At 40.4% G+C, this 24,503-nt stretch overlaps 1 protein-coding gene across 1 annotated transcript in view; it reads right to left on the bottom strand.

Moving 5' to 3' along the window:
- LOC117943382 (transcription factor SOX-13-like) overlaps nucleotides 1–24,503 on the bottom strand; it is a 48,293-nt gene that overhangs the window by 4,680 nt on the left and 19,110 nt on the right. The window contains exons 3-12 of the mRNA XM_034869469.1: nucleotides 16,636–16,852; nucleotides 15,484–15,586; nucleotides 13,867–13,953; nucleotides 12,291–12,463; nucleotides 10,163–10,231; nucleotides 9,273–9,384; nucleotides 5,964–6,040; nucleotides 5,173–5,338; nucleotides 4,479–4,615; nucleotides 2,058–2,168 (exon numbers count right to left, since the gene is read on the bottom strand). Of these exons, the coding sequence (XP_034725360.1) occupies nucleotides 2,058–2,168; nucleotides 4,479–4,615; nucleotides 5,173–5,338; nucleotides 5,964–6,040; nucleotides 9,273–9,384; nucleotides 10,163–10,231; nucleotides 12,291–12,463; nucleotides 13,867–13,953; nucleotides 15,484–15,586; nucleotides 16,636–16,851 (1,251 nt within the window). The 5' untranslated portion in view covers nucleotide 16,852. The remainder of the gene's footprint in view (nucleotides 1–2,057; nucleotides 2,169–4,478; nucleotides 4,616–5,172; nucleotides 5,339–5,963; nucleotides 6,041–9,272; nucleotides 9,385–10,162; nucleotides 10,232–12,290; nucleotides 12,464–13,866; nucleotides 13,954–15,483; nucleotides 15,587–16,635; nucleotides 16,853–24,503) is intronic.

Here is a 24,503-nt window from a genome sequence, read left to right as displayed (position 1 = left end):
GCACCAAAACGGTTTGGTTTGTAATAAGTTACTCATTCCTTCTTTAATTTCCTTTTCATTCTTTTCTGTTACAGCTCTCTGGTACCTTACTTAGTTATTAACCTTTACTCGTTGAAGGGGAAGTTTATTTCACCCACAGACATCCGATTTCACATGCGGTTATGATTCACTTTCCCCACCCACCTTCTCCCTCCTGGGTCTGTACCAGAAAGGTGTGTTCCCTTCGTGCAGATGGAGGTGGTAGTGGAAGTTATTTTGGCATATTTAAATGTAAATTTAATATTCTAAGGGGGTGTAATCAATTTTTTCTTACATACTTTTACATAACTAGTACAGCACACTGCCTTTGAAATAGACAGATGTTTTCCAAGGAACATCCAAGGAAGGGTTCGAATCATCTGAGAGTCTTCTTCGGTTCGGACTGAAGCGGTTTGGAAACCCAGCTGGTTATCCTGGGAGCTTCGTTGGTTAGTGCTCCCGGCTGTGGCAACGACAGCCGTTGGAGACACCGGAGGCGGCGTTGCAACAGCCAGGGTTGTCACCTTGGCAACCACCCCGTACAGGTTAAACAGCTGGGTTACAAAACGTCTTCCAAGCGCCCTTTAACCAAGTCCTGGTGCCCTTGATGTTAGCCCTTCCTTGGATGACCATGACCTGGATGACTGAGAACCTTCACAGCCAGCTTAGAAAACATTTTTAAAACTAAGGTCCCTTAATTGCCCTAATGGAAAGAGAGAGGGAGCAGGGACCCCCTGCTGATAATATGTTGGATTCATTTTTAAGACTTTTGAATTTTTCTTTTTAAAAGCCCCCCCTGCAGTGAATCTGAGGACCCCCCAAGGGTCCCAGACCCCCTGTTGATGATCCCTGGCCTAGAGCGTGATCTACTTGTGATTTCACTTCACGTTTGACTTATGACGTTGCTACGTGTTCTTAGTGGATTTATCTGAAAAGATTTTTATTTAATTTTTGTTTAGTTATTTTGATGTGGGATTTGCTTTAAAAATCTTTTCAATTTTTTGTATTTAGGGAAAAATTCAATTTCTGTTGCACTTTTTATTAGAGGACACATATGTTGTTTTGCACAGTTCATATGAATAAAGGATGAATTTCAGTCCTTTGTCTGCAGCTCATTCTGTTAAAAAAATTGCTAGAAAATCGTAACGTTTTGTCCCTTTTTCAACACTTTTAACGCTTTTTTTCAATGTTTGTCACTTTTGACGTTTTCAACACTACGTCAAACTAACTCATTAACTTTAGTTTTACAGTTATTTTTGGAATTTATCGTCAATAAACCTCATTTATAAGAAATTATACCTAATGTTTGAGTTAGAAAAGCAGAAATTAGGAATTATTTAGACTAAAATTAAAGGAATGGATGTTGATGATAATCACAGACTGGAATATGTCAACTTTTACTCAATACTATCTAGAAACCACTTAAATTTTTTTGTAAATGCTATAAAATTGACTAAGAAGCCCCAAAATTAATGAAAGTAGAGATTTGTACTTGCTAAAGAGCGTGTGTGGAACCAATCATGTTATTTTGGGGAATTAAAAGAACATTGATATAGGAAAATGGGTCAATTTGACCCCAGGACAACATGAGGGTTTAGCCTCCCTCAAGAAAATGTTGTTTTGAATTTTGAAAAAATGCAACTTTTTTCTAAAAATTTTGTGTCACTTTGTGAGTTTTCTCTCCGTGGGTTTTGTGTCCCTTTGTAGTCGTGTTACATCTCTATTTGGTGATTTTTGTTTTGTTGTTCTGGGTCTCAGTGGCAATTTAGCATCTCTCTGCAGTCGTTTTGTGTCCCTTTGGGGTAGTTTTACGTCTGTTTTTCACATCACTTTGGATCATATATAATGTTGTGAAAGCTAGAGCGGACAAGGAATAAAAGACACTCAAAAAGTGGAAATATACCAAACTTTGCTAAAGAAGTCCAGCTACAGTCAGATCTAAGTAAAGTATTTTAGGAACATTCATTCGGCTCAAGTGCTGTGCAAAAAGGCTCGTGTGCTGCACCTAAACCTTACAATGGCGAGGAAAAAACCCTGACATTATTAAACAGGCTTCTCGGGTGACACCTACCCTCAGAGTCACTGCTGAGGTGGTCCTCACCCCGCTCGCAGTGGGAAATTCTCTCGCTGTGGGGGGACTCTTTATACTCCTGAAGACAAAGAAAAGACAAAGGCCGATGAAGCCAGTTAAGTCACACAGATATTCACACCCGAGCATAAAGAGACAATTTGAATGTCAACTGCAGTAAAAAGATGACCCAATGTGCAAGGGGTGTGTTCAAGGCCCGAATGTGTTTCACAGAGTGCTATTTAAGGCAAAGACGCTGCACGCTCATCATATCAGCTGGTGTTTAAATGCAGAGCTGTAAATGCAAAAGGAAGGAAATTACAACGCTATGGAGGAGGAAGAATGGTGTTTATTGTTCCAGGGAGGAGAGGTGAAGGAGAAAAGGCAGAGTTGGGATTGTAACAACTCTGGATTTGCACAAACTATCACACCATCAGCGAATCTATCATCCATTCCCATGATGTAAAACATTGTTTATCCCCATTCGTTTGGAGTGTAATACCAAAATAGGTCAGTCATGGGTAATGGTGTGAAAGCAGCAGCAGAGGCGAGATGGAGCAGGATAATGGAGGAGAGGAGGAGAGTCACCGAGTACAGTATTACTGTGGACAAAGAGGGAGGGCAGGTGGCTCAGTCAATGCCACACTGAGGCCTTTGTGGTATTGTGAGGCTGCAACAGCTGTTGCTCCAGGACGAGGCTGAAACCAAAGCTTGAGCCACCTCAAAGAATGAAAACCAGGACCAGAATAGAAGACCATCTTTACAAGAACCAAAACAAAAAAATAACAGCTGGGGGTTTTTACCGTCGGGCTCCAGACAAAAGACGTCACGTTGAAATGATTTAATGGCACTTATAACCAATGAAAACTACACAGATGCAAGAGTTTTCATTTGCTTCACATTTGACTGGTCAAGTCATGTGTGCAGGCAAAATATTTAGTACTTTTTTTTACTGTAGCACATGACTGCGCCCGCGTAAAGAAGAATAACCGCAGTTCGTCAGGGGATACTAAATACTCAGCCCCTTTTCAATTACTAATAATAGAAACAACACACACATAACTTCTTTGTCTTTTTTCATACAGTGTTTACTTACTAGCATTTTCCAGAAGGCTACAGCTGGGATATTAAATCCTTAGAAGAAGCATGACTCCCTGTAACCCTAAACCTGACTCTGACCCCCAATTAGACCTCTAGATGTCAGTCAGAGAAAGTGAGACAGACTTTTAGTGTTTCCACAGACCCGGTTTGTCCAGTAAGAGGGAATTTGTATTACCATCTCCAGGTAATTACATAAACGTTTGACAGATATCTTTGCAGATAAACTGGCCTTTTCTAAACCATCGCAAGATGAGCCTTTTAATTCTGTGAGTGATTGGATGTAGAAGTAGGAATTTCAGACGTAAAATACAGATTCTTGCTGGCTTCACCTACCTGTTAAAGTAATGTCTTTCTGTAATTTAGATGCAGGAGTCCGTCATGTAAATGTACACCATGCCTCATGAGAATTCTTAAGTTTTAATGGCTGACAGGTCAACTCTGAAGATATTTTACATAACAACAATGTATTAACTGACAATGTATGGGAAAGAGGTTGCTTGTAGTGTTGAACTTACAGAGAATTATCACTATATACAACCTTTATAGTGAGTTTCAGCACAACCTTACTGTTTTGGTTCACTCTCACTACTCTCATAATGTCACTTTTGGCTGCAGCAGGTAGTGGTTTTCAGAATAAAAGCTCTACAATCCCACTGCACACTACCTGCTCAGAGCCAAACAGCAGGCAGACACAGTTAGAGGCTAGCTGGTGGACACAGTGGAGCATTTAGCAGCTATGAGCCCAGATATTACCCTGAGGAGTTGGTGGAGACCAAAAAAAGAGCTAAAAGGGAGGGAATGTTGGACTTACACACATCAGGTGGCCAAAAAACACGAGCCAAAATGAAGAATAACATTTCTCCACAACTTGTGTATGTGTGAATTAGAAGCCGTTTGCTTAGTTGCCAAGTTCCCCACATCATGTGGTTTTTGTTGCCCCCAAAGAAAATCCCTTCTTGTAGGAAGTTCCAATGACACGTTTGTTTATATGTATAGAAGAGAAAGAGAGACAGAGAAAATGTGAGAAGAATCAGGTAACTGAGAGGGAAAGAGAGACATGCAATAACATAACATGCATTTACATTACCTCTAAACATGTGTTATCTTGCTGATGTGAACTTTAATCTAATCGTATAGCATTTGACTCAGACTTCTGCCGTGGTAGAGTCAGAGTTTTTATGGAAATGTTAGAGACAACATGTACCTATTCATACAAGAGGTGCATGTCTGAAAGTGGCTCTGAAACCTTGGGACTGCCTGTTTGGACTGTGCAGTTTGGAGACCAGCTCACCATCTTTCCCCCGCCATCTTTCTCCCTCTCTCTCTCTTTCTCCCTGTCCCTCTCTCGCTCTCCGGTGCTGTGGCCCCTCAGGAGCTGCTGGGCATCGTGGATGGCCTGGGTGACCACGTCTCCGTCTCCGAGGAAACCTAAAGACAACAACACGGGTCAAAGAGGAGGAGGAAAACAAAAATGAGAAACCTAGCCTCTTTTCGTTTCTTCAGCATACAATTTCAACCACTGCATATGTTGTTGCTAAGTGCTTGTTACTGTGGTGTGTCTGCGATCTAAAATCATCTGTCAATCAAACATCCTGGGTGGTAATAATTCTTCTTCTCTGGAGTTTGAGTTTCTGGAAGGCTGCCCTCTCTTATTTGTCGACAGGGCTGAGATGAAATTTAGGGCTGGAGCCTCCCTAAAAAGGGTCTAAAATCGCCAATGATACAAACTAACCAGAGACACACTCTTGAAAGCATTGCTCCATAGCGTAGTGATGTCACTGTCACTTTAATAAGTGAGCCCCAAAAAAAAATCAGGAGTTGAATGAGCATGAAGGAAACCCTGCTACTGTGACAAACCAAAAACAGAAGATGTCTATTACCACAACTTTGATTTAAACAACTTAGAAGAGCCGTGGGAATGCAAAAGTTTTTTGTTTTTTTCCCACACTTTCTATCACAGCAGTGTAACTGTCAGCGTAACTCACTAAGGGCCGATCGTGACGGGCTTTGGGAAACTTCTCTCTGGAAATCTCTGGACCTGTAGGCCCCGTGCAGCGCCAGAGATCCCAGCTCCAGGTTCTGCGGACTTGGTGTTTTCCCCAGCTCCAGCCCCTTTGGCTTGGAGGTCAGGTTCAGGGGCTGACTGGTATCCTAAAACACACAGTGAGAGCAGATGAGCAAGGGTGGGGCCACTTTTACACATTACAACGTCACCGCAAACGGCAAGGGTGTGCACGTCTTCCAGCATGTCGGAGCGCATCTGTCACACCTTTGTAGCGTCTCTTTTGTCTTCATGTTCACCTCATCCTTTTGTTTATATAAGCTGTGATGATGTATCTCTGAGAACCAGCCGTGCAAATACAGTTCCCAAAACATACACTCTAGGCACAATTACACACACACACACACACACACACACGCTTACACATACCTATACCACACACATTTAACTTTTGAACAGAGGGTGTGGTGTATTCCAAAAGCTTTTCAGCCTCCCAAAGCCACAAAAGTACACACTGTTTAATCTGGAGTGGATCACGTTCTTTCACTCACTCAGACACAGACACACACACACACACACACACACACACACACAATACTAAGTGTATTAGATACACACAATTTACACTAACCAAGCCATAAGTCACCGTTGTATTTTGGATCCATAATATAGGTGTACGCATTAGGAATGTGTGTATTTAATCGCCTTGGGAAATGAGTTTGATACATTGACATGAACTATTAAATGTGTACGTAGTACTAGTAGTAAAGGTACCTGTCGGAAGGAACCGCTGCTCCTCTTGACAGGGGTGGGGTGAGGGTTTGGCAGCAGCTGCATGTGATAGTCCACGCCTGTGGAAGGTGTAAGATCGATGTATGAAAAACATGGACGCTTACACTGTAGTTTCTTTGTGATTTACACTCTAAAAGTATACTTTTGCTTAATTTATGTTGACCTTACTTATAACACAGTAACAAAGCACATACAAAAGTAAATCGCATGCCCCATTGTTTCACTTTTGTTACTTCTAATACACTCTTTACACACTATTTTTTTATTTATTTTTTTATTTGTAGTGCACGCATTGAGGTATCTCTAGCAGTCACTACTGCTAGTTTAATATGTTTATCATAAGTTGCTTTACATTTTATTTCTTATCTTCTAAAGGGATGTCTTGCAAAGCCTGAGCACAAGGTGCTTTTACTAAGTCGGCTATGTTAAAAACAGGAAGTGGCCAATAAGACTGCACCAATCTCCCGCCACATCATGAGGGCGATTGTTGCAAACATGGACTCCCAAAGTGATACAAGCTAAACAAAGAAATAAGACATTACCAAAGAAAACGTAACAATGTGAATAAGCAAATGCATGTTTTTAATGGATTCAAATGTTATTTCCTGCTTCTTTTCCCTAGTCACTTTTACACGCTATTTCCCCCTAATTACTTGTTTTATTTCATAATGCCACTTTTCAAAACTACTCTTCTTACAATTGAGACAATGTGATTGGCTGTTGCTTTGGTATGAATGAGTCAGTCACACAACTGGCTCTGTCCCATATTCAGAAGATTTCATTTGTATTCATTCAGAAAAAAAATATTCATTTAATAACGTCTAATGTTTTAAATTTGAACCAAATTAACATGCTAGTTCTTGTTCAATTGAACATAATTTTTTAAAAGGAAAAAGACAAGTGACAGCCCTTAAACCCATTTTTATCAAAGCATCAATGATAGCGTCCACGCTTTTTCAAAGAAAAGACAATCTCAAATCTCGGGCTACAGCTGACCTCAGTCCTTTAACAAGTTTTTCTTCATCTGTCAAAACATTCTGAAGCACTCTCTCACACACACAAACACACACACACACACACACACACACACACACTTTTCTAAAGCAAATGGCTATCTTTTAATTCCGCCTACAGTGTTTTAAAGACTGACTTTTTGTCTGTTAGGTTTGAAAGATAGAGAAGACAAGGTCACCCACGAGCACAGCTTTTAAGACCCATGAAGGCGAGATTGCACAAAGCTGCGGCTTTCTAAGCTCTACCCTGTGTAGTCTGCTAACTGTATGAACATTACGTGTGTGGAAGCTACCAGCAACCACATTGTGCATTTGCTTTTTTCAAAAAGAAAGACGCTGCCGCATGGATGGCAACAACAACTACTACTACTACTAAGCAAAGTTCTCGGCCTTGAATGCACACAGTCACCGTCAGAAATGTCTGTTTTCATCACAACAAGGAATGTAAGAATAGTGACAAAGCGCCAATGTTACCCAGCACTCAAGGCCTGGTGGAGAAAAACCTTGGAGGTTTATCAAAATATCCCGATGACAATGATAAAGACAAACGCTAGAACATAGAGTGCAATAGAGAGCGTTACTGAGGCCCTTGTGAATCATAATGCTTATATTGTAGGATTCTAAATTGATAATTTAGCGTTGTTAATAACGTTATGTTGGCACGTTAAAGCACTTAGAGTGAATGTTTAATCTTGTTTGTAGTCAAAGAAGAGCATTTGAGGGAATTTGGGATTTAAAGGATTGTGCAAAAGACTGACGTGACACCATCGTTATTATGACATGACACCTGTCATCACCGTGGAGGAGTCATTTTGACTGTTCATGACTGTCACGATTAATGTCATTTGGTAAATTATTACACGTTTAATGCAATGTTGGCAGTGTCCGAGATGTCTTTGTCATGACAACTTGGTTTTAATAAAGACAACAATCTCTGTGTTATGACAACTTGACATTAAGAGAGACAGTACAACCTGTCGATGTCTTCATAACGACAACTTGACATTACCTAGACAACATAACATCATATATGTCATGATAGGCCCAAACATGACATAGGTGACAAAGGTCGCACTGTTGCTTAATCTGGAGGAAACTACTAGAACTGTTGGGTCCTTGTAAATTATAGAGTGTGGTCTAGACCTCCTCTATCTGTAAAGTGTCTTGAGATAGAATTGATACTATGAATAAAATTGATTTGAATTGAATTGAATTAACAAACTTTCATAAATTATTAAGCTTTATGTGTTAACATTACAACGTTAAGAGGTTGGTTTTCCATAACAAATGTGTAATGAATATTTTTCCTTCACCTCAGGTAACGTGAAACAATTTGGACCAGTTATGAAGTTTGACTCCATTCTCAAATGCCTGGAACAACGAGGAGACTGTAACCTTCCTCAAAGGAATTTATGAAACAAAGGACATATTTTTCATAATTTTTCCACAGTTGAAGTTTGCTTGGGGTTTGATTCACCTTGTTGCCGTGGCACACAACGAACAATGAGCGCTACTGACAGTTTATCTTGATGTACCCAACTCCCGATATTTGAATAACAGTGGTGGATTCCCATCCACGTTCACTTGCATTTTCTCTTGCCAACTTTCTGAAAATTTGGTTCACATTTGCACTACATTGGGAACCATGGAGACCCTTTGGCTTAACTGCTAGTTGTGTTTTTATAGTGCACTTTATTAGAGTAGAAACACATGAATGAGCACACGGAGCCCTGGAGCAAGTGCCTGAATCTAGAACCCCATTTTCTAATCAAGAAATGTTTTGAATGGAAAATCGATTCGGAGTTGATTCTTTTTTTTCATTTTGCTATTACAACAATAGATTTGTGGTTTCATGGGGGCCAGTGTGTCCCAGCTAGGCCTGCACAACATATTGTGTTAAAAAACATTTTTAATCATCATCGTGATATCAACTGGTGCAATAAACACATCGCAAAAGGCACTCCAAGATTTTCTTTGTATTAGCTGGAAGGAATTATCAGTAAAAAAAAAGACTTTGAATGCAACTGTTGTTCAGTTTTTAGTGCTGCCTTTTATATGTCATTCAGTTTTCAGTTTGTTCATTTCAATTGTAAACTCGGGTTCTTTGTTTGAATAAAGATCTTAGTTATAGCACCATCTTGGTCTCCTTGAAAAAAAAACTTGATCAGTATAATCGGCAAGAATAAAAATCCACGATATGATCTCATACGGTGCAGCCCTTGACACACACCCCACTCTTCTCAAGGCTGGAACCTGTCTGTTAGCTTTGATGACTGACCTGGCTTGCAGGGGATTGGTTGCAGCGGCAGGGCCATCTGGGCGTCGGAGGTGACGGAGAGGGACTGGCTGTTGTGGTGGAACGCCGGGATCATCACGTAAGGCATGTTCACCTGCTGGGACAAGGCAGGACAAATCCTCCTTACATAAAAGTTCTGGCCTCATCTGTCTGCAACACAGATTTCTGATCTGCAATCAGGACTTCCAGGGTGCGATTTGTCTGGGGCTGGGGGGGGTCATTGCTACTTCACATATATATTATCTACCTAACATAGACAACATAGAACATATACCTAACACACAGTGCCATAGAGTGATCAAATCTGAGCAGTAGTTGCTGGTTGTATTTAGCGGCTATAGGCACCGCCAGACGACAGTCCTTTCAGGGGCCGTGGTCAGGGGTGTCAGACTGGGGGTGGACATGGGACTGAGTACCCAGTTTTGGTCCGAAAAAGTGAGCGTCATGTGGCTATGACAGTTAAGTTTAGGCACCAAAATGACTTGTTACATTTAGGAAACAGTGTCTTGGATTAAAACTCTCACCGCGAAGTGAACTCCACTTTTCGTCTTGAAAGCGTTGTGTTTTATGTTGACACCACATTATGCTGTTTCATTTTGGGATTATTTTCCATTGAGTATTGAAGTTCATGAATAAGTGTTTTGGCATGGCTGGCTGAGCGGCACTATATCCATGGTATTAAAAGGGGGATTTAATTCGTGAATGCATTGTTTTGCTGTGCATGATTAAAAAAAACACCTCCCCCCCTGCTTTTTTTTTTTTTTTTTTTACAAATCACACCCTGAGAACTTCTGATTTGTAATTATGATCCCATGCCAGAGCTGCTGGCTGTGGTATGTGAAAACATGTGGGGGGTAATGAGGGGAGCTGACCTGGATCTGCTGCTGAAGCAGGTTGATCTTGTGCTGCTGCTGGATCAGCTGCTGCTGCTGCTTGGCGATCTGAGACACAAGACACAAGACATGTTCACACACATCACAGACTACATGTATACAGACACAAGTGCACAGTGCAATTCATACCCTGCATCCCAATTACATAAAGAGACGCTCGTTACATGTGCAACATCTGTTATTTATTCCCTGTTGCTACTTATGTTCACACTGGACTAGAATAGCATTTGTACAGTCCATTGTTTTAGCAAGATCATCTTTTTACCCCAATATTACTTATAACCTAATCTCACTTTACTTAACGTTTTTATTTCTTGCATTTTATATTGCTTTATCCATGTATTAAGTATCTCTTTTCCGCCTCTTTTTCTACCTCGAACCTGACTGTGACTAACTGTTTCTAACAATTTCTATGAGGGGATCAATAAAGTCTTCTGACTCAGATTCTGATACTTAATATACTTAACATATGTTATACACATTAATAAATACCACTTTGATAGTGAAATGACAATTGAAATCTACTGAGAAATGCCTGCATGCCTTCCTACAACACTACTACAAGTTGGATATTGAGATATGTATAATATATTCACATTACTAAGATGCCTTAGTAGAAGAATATTTCAAACCAGAGACCTGTTCAAGCTGAAAAACATTGAAATGAACCACAATGAAATCACACGTCTTTTTGTCTAATTCAGTTAATTAATTGGTCTACAACACAACGACTCCGTGCTGTTGTCACGTCGTGTGTTAAAAAATGAAATCTCAAACACATTTCATCTCTCTAATTTCCCTCGTCCTCATGCATCTTCACATCCAGTCAAAACTCAAACATTACTGGACAGTAGGGGCCTTTAGATCCTGATTTAGTTCCACGTTACTTAGGTTCTGGGTCCGTCCGGTTAAAAAGGCTTGTTCTACTTTTCATCACGATAATAGACAGTTCCATCCTGTTTGTATGATTTTGATGAGAACGAATGAAAGACACATTAGGGGCTTTGAAATGAATCGTCGCATCGATGCAGTGACAGACCATAATGGATTATTGCCTAATGACTGTACTTGCTTTTGTCTGTTGTCTGCTGTGTTAAGACTCTGCTACATTCAGGAAGTGTCTTTTATAAGAGTAGATACAATGAAAAGGGGATTTCATGTATATCTGACTGCTTGAATTTGTCAATGGAAAACCGTGTGTAACAACATATAGTATTTCGGAGGTGACCCATCGTGATGCTTCGTGACATTTAATGGATTTGAATCGTTGACAGGATGATCCTTATCGAATTTAATCGTGAGAACGGTGAAGGTTCACACCCCTAAGACACATGTGATTGGACTTTTTGAGTCTTTGGGCCCTATTTTAACGGTCTAAATGCACGGCGTGAAGCGCATGGCGCAGGTGCGTTTATCCCGCGTCCAAATCCACTTTTGCTAGTTTGACGGCGGGAAAAAGGGTCCGTGCGTCAGGCGCATGGTTCAAAAGAATTGGACTAAGTTTCTTCATTCATTAACTCATAGGTGTGTTTTGGGCATAACATGCAATAAACCAATCAGAGTGTCATCTCCCATTCCCTTTAAAAGCCAGGCGTGTTTGTACCTTGGAGCATTGCTATTATGGTGTTGGATTTGCACCGTAATATTTGTAAATGTAATCTTTTGCATGTGTGTGCGCTGTGCACAAGCCAAGGTTAATTTTATTAATTGGCTGTTAGAATAACAATGAAATGCTGCATTATTGACTTTAGACCAGGTTTTTGTTGGTCAATGGCGTGATCACTTCAATATAGCAATACGCCAATAATGCACCTGAACACACCTCCCTGTACGACCAGCACGCCCATGGGCGCAAAGATGGGCGCAGGTGCAATTTATAAGACATGGGTCTTCAAATATCAAAGACTCTTGCGTCTGGATCTACCCTTCACCAAGGGCCATAGGGCCGTTTGTCTTTTCACTGGTGCATATATAATAAAAATGAGGAAAACAATTAAATATACAATAACATAATCCATAAAACCAAAACCCTGAGGGCTTGTCAAATGACCCCACCTAACATTGTACATGCTTGCCACCAATTTACGTGACCTCCTCTGAGTGGTACCTGTTCCTGCTGTTGTCGAGCCAGCTCCATCTGCTGCTGCTGTTTCTCCAGCAGCAGGGCGGCCATGTTCCTTTGCTCCGAGTGGGCTCCTAGTAGCTGCTCCCGCAGACCGCTCAGCTGGTTGATCATCATCAACAACTGGAGCTCCTTCTCTGCCAGAGCCTCCGGGGTACCTGGAGAGGGTCAGAGGGTCAGGTTCCTGCATAAAAACTAATGACAGACTGTGCCATGATCAGTGTTGGACGGTAAAGTGACTACATATAACTATAGATGTAGATATATATATATATATATATATATATATATATATATAGATATATATATATATAGACATATATAGATATTTATCAACTATGAAAAAACAGTTTTTTTCAACACTATTATTGCTTTTTTGTCATTTTTTGTCACTTTTTAAATGATGTGGGGGCTTTTTTTGATGTTTTTTTCAAAGTTATTTTATATTTCTAATGTTGATATTCTCAGCTCTTATTTTGAAGGCCCATTTTTTGTGATAAAAAAACTGAAAACGGGTCAAATTTGACCCCATGACAACATGAGGGTTAATGTGTAAGCAGTGCGACAAATCACAATTTTTAGAAAGAGCGAAAGGTGTGGGACATCCGGCCTAAAAAACGTTGCTGATTTAGACAAATTAAAAAAAAAAAATACATTGTACATTTTTTGTACTTTTTGAACTTGTTCATGAAATTGTACATACTGTTTTCTGAGTGAATCCCTCTTTGATGTAATTCCCTAAAACAACAACCGGGGCTATGTGGTTTTTCATTCTAACAAGAGGAAACTGTATTTATGTAGTTTTCATCACTTGCCAAAACTACAAGAAAGGGCAACAACTAAACAGAGTGACATTTTAGAGATGAATAAACACTGAGATAATCTGACAACAAGAATTAAGACTTAAGTGTAGTTACGACCGGGACGACGCCATGATCGAGGCTGGGTCGCTCTGATCACTAGTTGGTGATAAGATATCAACTAAGAGGAGGGGATAGCCCCTCCATCTATTACTGACCCCTGGATTTATTATTTATCTTTATTATCAATATCTGTTTGAGTTTTTGTAGTTCCTCTTTTAACTCTGCAACTATTCATTCTTAAAATCAGGCTGAAGCTAATGTCTTTAATGCTGTTTTTATTTGTAAATTGCTGTGCGGTTTGTGCTTTATATTCTCATGTGATGTATTTCTGCTGCATAAAAATTGCCCTTCTGGGAAAAAGAATAAACTGAAGTGAACTAAGTTGGCAAGTTGCAGTAAGTCCTTGTGCTTCTCTCTCTAAAGATGTGTCTTTTTGTTTGGTTCTATGTTTTTCTCCCAATTTATCCTGATTTCAGAAGCAACACCAGATGAAACCGACAATTCTGACAGCTCAATTATCCAAGCAGTGGTGTAACAAGTGTTATACAACATGTTTTGTAGTTAACAAAGCAGTTAAGGATCATGGCAAATAAAAAGCAAAAAAAAAAAAAGAATATTTACACAATTGATTAGTTATGTGTTGGAAATAATGGTATGTAAGTGGTATATAACTGGTTTAAGGGTGTTTGAAAGCTGACCTTTCAGTTGTCCTGCCCCCACTGTGCTTTTATCCAGAAGTTTCTCCTTCCAGTCAGCATTCAGCAGCTTCTCAATGGTAGGCATTACTGTTAACAGGACACAACAACAGGTACTCAGCAGAGCCGCACCGGGCTGCACCAGATGGCGTGGAAAAAAAAATATAGTCTGTCAAATAAAATCCATCTGACACCAAACTACTTTCTCAGCCTCTTCTCTGCCTTCCTAATGGCATTGATTGGAGAAGACTTTTGAGGTACCGAAGGGCAGAGGTTGTTTGTGCCTCTGGGAGAAGTTTTTGAGTGTTTGAGTGAATCGATATTTGGACAGAGAACAATCCAAGGTCAGCTAGTGGAGAAAATTTGAGGACAAAAAAAACAAAAGGCGCGGAGTGCAGGCCGGTGAAAGACTTGAGGGAGCAGCTCGGAGAGCTTTTACTCGACGTGTGATTGAACGAAATAAGACAAAAAAAAATACACCTCAAACCCACTCAGAAACCAAAACAACATCCTCGCTACGCTAGACAAACTGTCACATCTACGCATTGATTTTCAGCAGACTGCATTGTTTAATGCTGAATAGAAGCAGAATGTAGTGCACTTAAAGAAATAAGATACAGAGTCGTCAAAGTCTGTTTGGTGAGACAATTGTATGGATGTTTGTATGAGAGGATAAGAGAGAAGGACATAAAACTGAGATGCAGAATGCAGGAAAGCTTTGCAGGTGCAATGATACCAATGTTTCAAATCCAATATTTAGGAGAGTGGTGAGTACTTAAAGTGAATCAAGTGCAGCTCCAAATGCAAGTCAGTTTACAGTCGATCATGTTACTCAGAAACATACGGACACAATTTCACAAAATATGTATTCCCCTGAAAATAAGGTCTCTGCAGTAGTTAAAAAGTGCAGGTTCAAATATTAAAGGGTCATGACATGGTGCTCTTTGGATACTTTTATATAGACCTTAGTGGTCCCTAATGCTGTATCTGAAGTCTCTTTTATATAGACCTTAGTGGTCCCCTAATACTGTATCTAAAGTCTCTTTTATATAGACCTTAGTGGTCCCCTAATACTGTATATGAAGTCTCTTTATATAGACCTTAGTGGTCCCCTAATACTGTATATGAAGTCTCTTTTATATAGACCTTAGTGGTCCCCTAATACTGTATCTGAAGTCTCTTTTATATAGACCTTAGTGGTCCCCTAATACTGTATCTGAAGTCTCTTTTATATAGACCTTAGTGGTCCCCTAATACTGTATATGAAGTCTCTTTATATAGACCTTAGTGGTCCCCTTATACTGTATCTGAAGTCTCTTTTACATAGACCTTAGTGGTCCCCTAATACTGTATATGAAGTCTCTTTATATAGACCTTAGTGGTCCCTAATGCTGTATCTGAAGTCTCTTTTATATAGACCTTAGTGGTCCCCTAATACTGTATCTGAAGTCTCTTTATATAGACCTTAGTCATCCCCTAATACTGTATCGTCGTTATATGACCAATACTAGGATAGCTTCTTCTGCCAATTGTATTCTACCCTGAGAGCTCTATCAACACTAGTCCTGACACCGCAGAGCAGACATTTAACAGGAGACTGTGTTTGGAGTTCAGACAGACCTTCCTTGAAGTGGGATTGTCCTTCTGGTCTTTCATGTGTTCTGGCCTCCTTCTGTCCCAAGGGGCTTCGTCTGTGAGGCAGCTCCTTACCTGGAGAGCCCTCCTGTCAGGGCGCACAAAGAGACCGTCAACGGACAAAGCATCAGAGGAGGGCTGGGCAATATATATCAATATAATATATAATATTGATATGGATATACAAGGCTAGATATGGACTTCAATTTCAGAGATCGTAAATGACATAAGTGCTGCATGTCAGTGAAGTGATGTCATTTTCTGAACTAACCAGACTGTTTCAGCTGTTCTATTATCTGGGTTTATTCACTTAGTCATTATATACACATAAATGATGATTATTTATTAAATATTCTGTATAAATATTTTGTGAAAGCACCAATTGTCGACCCCACATTATCGACACCGTACCTCAGTCAAAGATGACATGATATTTAATTTTCTCCATATCGCCCACCAACCCGTTTTAATAACCATAACTGACAAATGGTGAATTGAAAGTTAATTCAACTTTAATGGTAACTTCACTGTTACGTATTATTAGTTATGCTATTATTTATTTTATTTCACATTAATTTAGTGTAACTTAATAACGGATGTAGACTATAGTTCCCACTTTGTCAATGTTTAGTCATTGTTTTGTATTATAAAGTTGCAACTAATGCTTATAACAATTCATTCATGATTAACAAGTGGTTTGTTAAGCATCAATATGAGTGAATATGTGTTAATAAATGTCTAAATAATGTGTGTAAACGCTTTACAAAGTATGCATTAACCATTAACAAGGTATTATAATCACAAGTTGCAACTTCATAATAGCCAAACAATTTCTTAGTATGGTAATTATTAACAAAATGTAATAATAAAAATGTATTAAATGATGTGTGCTAGAATCATTTGTTAAAATAACATCAATTAAAGCGTTACTGCGAATTTGTAATTAATTATCATGTCGTTGTGTCATAACAGGAAAATAATAACTATTAATTTAGCTTTAACTAGCTATTAATTTACCATTTGTGAGTGCCAGTGTTACCAACAGCACATGTTCAAGTTAGACATATCAATCTGTGACACTTCATTTCCTAAAAAAGTCTTAACCTGCCTCTGTCGCGCCTTTCATGATTTCCTTACCGAAGGGGATCGGGAGAGCGGTGGGGTCAGCTGGCGGGCCTCCAGCGGATGATTTCCTGACCAACCACGTGAGGGAGACCTCTTAGGAGGTTCAGCATTGCTGATGACTCCGCCCCCTCTGCAGGACTCCTCCTGTTCTACTTTGACACCGACGCTCGCCATGCTGACATCCCCGCCGGAGAGGAGCTGCAGTGCTGGAGGGCTGGGCTCAACCATTCTGTTGAAAGACAAACACAAGGCACACAACTCTCATTTGGGTGTGGTGAGGTTTTGGCACTTGCCGTGCCAATTTTGGTTTGTTGGTTCATCAAATTACAGCATAAAGCAGACATCAAGATAACAAAACAGGAAAACTCTAGGAATCCACAAATATTGTACAGTTCACATTGGTAATCTGTGCAGCACTTCGAATCTAGTCATCTGTCACATTGAGACATAATGTAGGGTTATTCCTGCATGTGCACGCACGTGTCTGTATCTGTCTGTTTTACCTCTACCTACTTTACAAGATAAACAAGTTAAAACAGCTATTTGAAAAAAGCGGGTTGACTCCGTGGACAAGACAAGCGTGTACAGTTATGCTAGCGACTCTGCGAGGCTGTGCTCAGGCTCAGTGATGCTTTGCGCTAACAGCTAACATTTGCATGATAACATGCTTACAATGAGAATGTCAACGTGCTGAGGTATAACAGATATAATGTTACCATGTTCATCTTAGTTCATAACTGTAGCATACTAACATTTGCTGATTAGCGTTGAACTGTAAGAACTGCTGAGGCTGACGGGAATGTCACTTTGCAGGAATTTGGTCATTAGCCAAAGTATTTGACAAGCGTTTGGCCCGATTATGGCGCCAAATGAAAACTCAGAGGATTAAAGTTATTACAGTTCATGGGGACAATGCATGTCCACATGAATCCCCATGTGCATAATTGTGAGCACAATGAATGTTCAGCAGGGAAATGATGTTGAGATATTTCACAGTGAAAATGCTGATCTGCTGGTGGTGTTAGAGGAAAAGTCAGACGATCACCAAAATCATTAGAGTGCATCCTCCAGGGACCTTGAATATCTTTGGTAAATTTCATGGCGATCCATCCACTAGCTGTCATGATATTTCCCTCTGAACCACAAAAGTCAAACCTCATGGTAACGCTAGCGGAAAGGTCAAAGGACAACCACAGTCAGTAGGCCTCATCCTCCAGGGACCATAAATATATTGACACAATGACATTGCAACCAAATAAATAGTTGTTGAGATATACCAGTCAGGACCAAAGGTGCAAGCATGGCTAAAAACTGCACGGAGCAATTATGTAAGTCATGTATACCATCAGCTGCCCCTTGTAAATGCTCAAATAATTGCATTGAAATACCATCCTTGGGACATGGTCAACACAAAGAGATCTAGGCTGGCCTCTTTCACTAGATGGGTGGAGTAACCTGCACTATTATGGTTGACATGATAAATCAACTGCTCTTTTCAACACTTGATTCTCTTTTTTTCTCTCAGCAATTAATTCCAATTGGTACAAATTTGATTACTTGACTCATTTATTTTTTGTAGTGATGAATTGAGGACATTTTGTGACTTTTTGAAGACATCTAGAAAACAAGAGGGGATCTTGAGCTAACATGGACGTTTTCTTACTTAACTTTGACTTTATGTTTAAAATCGCTATATTGTAGGCTACACTTGCTTTAAATAAACACCTGGGTCTCACCATCGTTACATATTTAAGAATTGACTGTTAAATTAGTTAAATTACACTTTTCTGTAATTGAGTGTGGCAAATTATTTAAATTATAGAGTGGATTCTGACATTTGCAATGATGAATATGACTGTTCAACCCGTTATATCACTGCTGAAGTCAAGTACAACGGTTAGGTGGTGGTTGTGTTACCACCACCTAAAGTCGTAGCCAGACTCATTGTCTAAGTGTGTGTGTGTGTGTGTGTGTGTGTGTGTGTAACAGTGAATAATAGAAGGCTTAAGGTGAGGGAGATAGACAACGCCTCAGTGAGGAGGAAAGAGAAGACAGGTTGAGTGAGAAAGGCTTGAACTACAGCAAACTTGAACAAATCAACTCAGGCTTGTGTGTGTGTGTGTGTGGGGGTGTGTGTGTGTGGGGGTGGGGGTGTGTGTGGGTGTGTGTGTGTGTGTGTGTGTTTTTCCCAGCTCTGCAGCAGCAGGAAAGAAAAACACAGCAGACAGCAGAACAAAACAAACAGAACACACAGGGGCAAAAAGTGCACATATATATTAAGAGGCAGAAAAAAAAGCCATTGTTCGAGCCGGGGAACAAAGGAAGCCGGGACAATGAGGGAGAGGCTGACAAAAGCCGCCGGCCGCAGGAAACAGGCCGGATAACAATGCCAGCGGAATGTGCCGACCAACTCGGGAACACGGCAAAAAAATGCGTAGCGCCACCGTTCTGCGGAAAGCATAATAATGATTAGAGCCCCCCTCTACTTCACCCAGCTCTCCCAGCCCGCATACTGTGGTTCCAAACAAAGGCACCTGTCTGCCAGGGTCCAAGGCTCCAAACCTCAGTGATGTATATGCAAAGGTGTGTGTGTGTGTGTGTGTGTGTGTGTGTGTGTGTTGAAGCTACATCAGTACAGTTATAGCCTAAATCCCCAATAGAAGCTAAAACAGTAAAGTCCCCCCCTTATCTTCTATCAAACTTCTCTTCGTGGGAATGCTGGTCGGGAATCATCAAATCTTCAAATGTCAATGAATCAAGTAGTGCAACATAGTAGTGACAAGAGCTTTGGCAGACACATTTGGAATTTGGAACAGCAAGACACGGTAATGCATTGTAATTGACTGTATTTGTGGGTGGTGCCACACAATCAACCTATTGTTCTTCTAAAATGAAAACATTCTTAGAATTAAAGGTGCAGAGTTTTCTTAGCTAACTCCTAGTTTAGTTTACAGTCTTTGTTTATCGCCAAATCACATTGTGTGTGTCCTTGTGTGAGGCCTAACAAACCCGTTTTTCCTTTCTCAAATGTACAGCTGTCTGTCGACACTCACTAAAACTTGCATTGTTTAAATCCATGTTTAATAGCTAGCACTAATCTTCTTCCCTTTTCAAGGCACACTGCTACATTCCAAGGAAAATTACCACCACCAACCATCAATTAGTAACCAAAAAAGCATGAAACCGAATTACAACTCCGGTATACTCATGAATGAACATATATACAATGAAAACACGGACCAAAATCCATTAACTGCCACTGTATCTACATCAGACCCTTCAAGGGGCCGATTTAATGATTTAAGAGCACGGTGTGAAGCGCATGGCGCAGCTGCGTTTAGGGCCATGTCCAAATCCATTTTTGCTCGTTTGATGGCAGAATAAAGGGTCCGTGCGCCAGGCGCATGGTTCCAAAGGGTTGTACTTGGTGTCTGCATTAGTTCATATGTGTGTTTTAGGCATAACACGCAAGAAACCACTCTCCCATTCCTTTAAAAAGCCAGGTGTGTTTGTACTATGGAGCATGGCTATTATGATGGCGGATTTGCACTGTAATGTTTTCATATGTAATCTTTTGCATGTGTGTGTGTAACAAGCACAGTGTGTGTACGCTGTGCATAAGCCAATGTGCAATTTACTAATGCGCTGTTAAAATAACAATGAAGTGCTGTGCTATTGACTTTAGATCAGGTTTTTGTTGGTCAATGGCGTGATCTTTTCCCGCAGCTTCAAAATAGCAATACACCCAGAATGCCTGCTAAACAATACTGTCATGTGACCAGTCGTCACGTGACCAGCCAGGGGTTGTCACTAATTTGTGTGCGTACGTTTTTGCACGATATCACAAAAAAACATTAAGTATTGACCGACTATATCCATATCATCCACTCCTACTGCTGCTGGCATTGCTCTAACACTTTCTCCTAATAGTGTTGGTACTTTGATTGTTTTAATAATCTAGTAAAGTCAAATAGAGCTTGGCGATGTGGCTAAACACAATATCATAATATCGATGCGGGATATATTGTTATTTATTACATCAGACAAAGCTCTTCATGCAATAAAACTAAAACCTCCAGACATCCTTACTTTTTCTAGCGTTTGTAAGTTGGAATCATTAATTAAGACATCAGATATGTGTAAAACAGTAACGTGGTATTCTATATCACAACATGAGTTCACTAAATTGTCTGTAAACAGTAGTTATTTTTATGTGCATTTTGAAGTCTCGCATTAGAAATATTGATGGAAACAGTAACATGTGACAAAAGTTGATGGAAACGCTTCAAATTCACCATTTCTTTTTTGCAACATTTTTAAAAGTTAAAATTCACTTGACAGGAAACGTTAGATGGAAACACGACTAATTATACTAAATTGTCTCACAGTAATACAATCCTAATGAACTTTCTGGTAGAAGAAACCAGGTTGTCTCTGCCCAATGTGAGTCCAGTGCAGATGGGAGTTGCGCATGCTCAGATTTAAACGGTTTACGGCATAATGTGTCATACTTTGTGAAATCCATGAAATAATAAACTTTTCTCATTGCTAACAACAACAACAGCAGATGGAAATCATTTCAAAAACGTTTTACCCATCTATGACTGATTGATTGCTAACGTAGCTCGAAACGCCCTTCAAGTCACAGGCTTTGTTGAGTTTGATTGTTAGCTCGTAGCTAAGCTAGCAGTCATAACTAAAGCGTTTAAGCTATCTATGACTGTTTGGTTGCTAACGTTAGCTCAAAATGCCCTTCAAGTCACAGGCTTTGTTGAGTTTGATTGTTAGCTCGTAGCTAAGCTAGCAGCTAAGCTAGCAGTCATAAGTAAAACACTTAAGCTATCTATGACTGTTTGATGCTAACTTGTAGCCAGCAGTTAACGTACTTTGCTAACCCATTTTTCCTGTGTTGACATGACGGAAGTCTCTCGTTAGCATCTTGTAGGCTACTTGTCGAGATGCTTGGATTAACTGTTGCTTCTACAACCAGGCAACTTGAAGGAAAAGACGACATTCTACCAAATACACAACACTGTTGTTTCTGCATTTCAACAGAAAACCACCTGTCCGCCAGAGCTGTAAACCTGCACAGATTGTATCCATGTGTGTGTTGAATCCTAATAAAACACATTTCACACAGCTGATGGTAACTAAAAAGCCTGGAAGCACATTAAATACAGCTGCAAGCCACCTGCTTTACCACCGTTGACTTTAAACACAAGGGGGGGGGGGGGTCGCTTGTTTCATCAACGACCGAGAACCGCTGTTTTACGTCACTGCTGAAGTCAAGTTCATGTGTTTGGGCCAAAATCTTGTTTTCAGGTCTAGAATTTAAATTTCCTCAACAACAAAAAACTGGTAACACACCACTTGTCGTCTGTGGTGACCATTGGAATCCACGAGCCACCAGCACACCCACAAGGATCTGTATCAGCCTAATCCCGTCTGATTGCTATTTTCAAGTGCTGTGTTTCTTTGGGAGCATTAAAAAGGAATGAAGATGGAGGGATGAAGATGGGGAGGTGAGTAACTGTTTAGCCAACACTGCAGCAGCCACTGTGGGTATCAGCGAGGGGTTGATTGTTTGACGTTGGGGGGTGGGGGGGTGGGGGGGGGGGGGGGGGGGGGGGGGGTCATGCTGGCAGTGGCAACACACTGAGTTTTATCCCACGGCGAGTTATTCCTGGGTCTCCCCTCCACGTTCCACAGGGGACTGGACTGTAGAGCTGCCACAGGTGGCTTTCACACGCCTCTGCACAGGCTGTGTGTGTCCGTGTGTGTGTGTGTGTGTGTGTGTGTGTGTGTGTGTGTGTGTCACCCAATGCAGAGGTATGCACTGAATCTCAGTGATCCAGAGAGCTGCTGACAGCAAGGAATGCGTCGAGGTGCGTGTGTGTTTTACAAGCACAAAGGTTGTTGTTGTTTTTTTAACAATGCTTTAAGCGTCTTAGCTAGAACAATGAGCGCCAGTCAAGGTTACTGCTTCCCTCCACATCAGTCTCATCTACTCAAACACACACTTAGCCTATGTGGAGCAGACTGCACCCATGTAGAACCTGCGTGTGTGTGTGTGTGTGTGTGTGTGTGTGTTGGATGTTTTGAATAGAATTGCCTTCTTTCGAGGTTATCTGATTGTGGCCTGTTTTCCAACCACATACAGTGTTGTTCAGCTTTTATAGGCGCTCACCACATGCCCACACATTAAAACACACCTCAGACCAGCTGTTTAGCTAACGAAAGTAGAACAAAGTGACCAAAAACTAGTATTTACACTTCTGCAACAGTTATCTTACATTAAAAAAGCAACATATATACAGTATACATATATTTTTTCATGTGAGGAAACTGTTGCAGGAGTCCAATTATGCATATTACTGAGCAAATAATGTAATCGTGGTGAGTTTAAGCAGAGGATAAACTGCCCAAGCAGGTGAGGCTTCAAATGCAAATAAGTGTTTGAGGAATCAAGCTTTGATGGTTTAAAAAAAAAAAAATATATATATATATATATATATATATATATATATATATATATATATATATATATATATATAAATAAACACACACATGTCTATGGACAGCTAAAAAAAATCCTAGTGAAAGAGCAGCGGAAACAAAGATAAGATAAACTTTTATTGCTCCTTAGCAGGGAAATTCAGCTGTTGCAGCAGCACCAGGACAGCAGTAGTACAGATAAGGTCAAATAATGAATAGGAGTCTTAAAAATAGAAACTATTCAAGAGCATAAGGAGACAAAAACATGGTACAATTATGCAATAAGTCCAGGACTTTGCAGACTTTTTTTTAGATTGTTGCGGCCCAAAATGCCTGATGTTGCGGGAGCAAAAATAGATTTGATTTCTATTTTTGTATTGTTCTTTAAATAAAAAAAAGGAAACTTGTTTTGTGAAGAATAAAACTACTCTAGGCTACTCGAGTTTTCATAGTAACCTTACCAAAAAGTCGCGGGGGGGACTCAGCAGTCCCGCCCACCGCAGAGAGCCGACAGGATTAAAACGTAGACATTCACTATCAATGTGGCGCCAAAATGAATGGCAGTCAATGGGATGCTAACTGCTAACTGATGACTTCGTAGCATTAAACTGGCGCCATGGGAACAAGGAACTGGGATGTGTGACGTCGAACCATTCTCACTCCCGCTTGGCCATTGGCTCTCAGAGTCACATACTGATCCAGAGTCTGTATATATAGTATATATATAGTATATAGAGTATATATTCATAGCCATATTATTCATATGAATTTGTTTGTTATGCTATTTTAACATCCTGTATGTGTATGTTGTGTGTGCTGTGTGTGACGTCTGTAAGATACTGGGACCTTGAATAAAGTATATATCTATCTATCATGTGATTGTAGTAGACACACAGTACAATAACAAATCAATTAAAAATATGAATTTGACATTCTATGAGCTTGAATCGCGATTCAAATACAAATCTATTTTTTTATACACCCCTCCTATTTAGGTGAAGTGACCCTTTAAAAAGAAACCCATAGGTGCTCCGGGTCAGTCTGACCGCGGTAATGGCTGTGCTGCTACAGGGCTACACTTATCCCGCCCCCCCCCCTCTGTGAAATGAATGCGCCCGTCGCAGCAGAGCCGGAGGCGATGGAGGATGACAGCGGACGGAGGGAACATGCCTCAGCTCTTCTCCTCTAACGCTGACAACACTGAAACTTTACACTTCCCACAACACAACAATCATTTAGCACAAAACCGTCAGTTACCCAACAACTTGTAACACATCAAACTTGGCAATGCAACTCCCTTCTGTTGTTCTCCCTTTCTTTTGTCTCTTGTTTCCTCCTTCTCTCTCTCTCTCTCTCTCACTGTTTTCTTTTCTCTCCCCCCCCCC

The sequence above is a fragment of the Etheostoma cragini genome, chromosome 4 (genome assembly GCF_013103735.1).
Source record: "Etheostoma cragini isolate CJK2018 chromosome 4, CSU_Ecrag_1.0, whole genome shotgun sequence".
NCBI classification, from domain to species: Eukaryota; Metazoa; Chordata; class Actinopteri; order Perciformes; family Percidae; genus Etheostoma; species Etheostoma cragini.
This window is presented reverse-complemented; position numbering and strand designations above follow the sequence as displayed.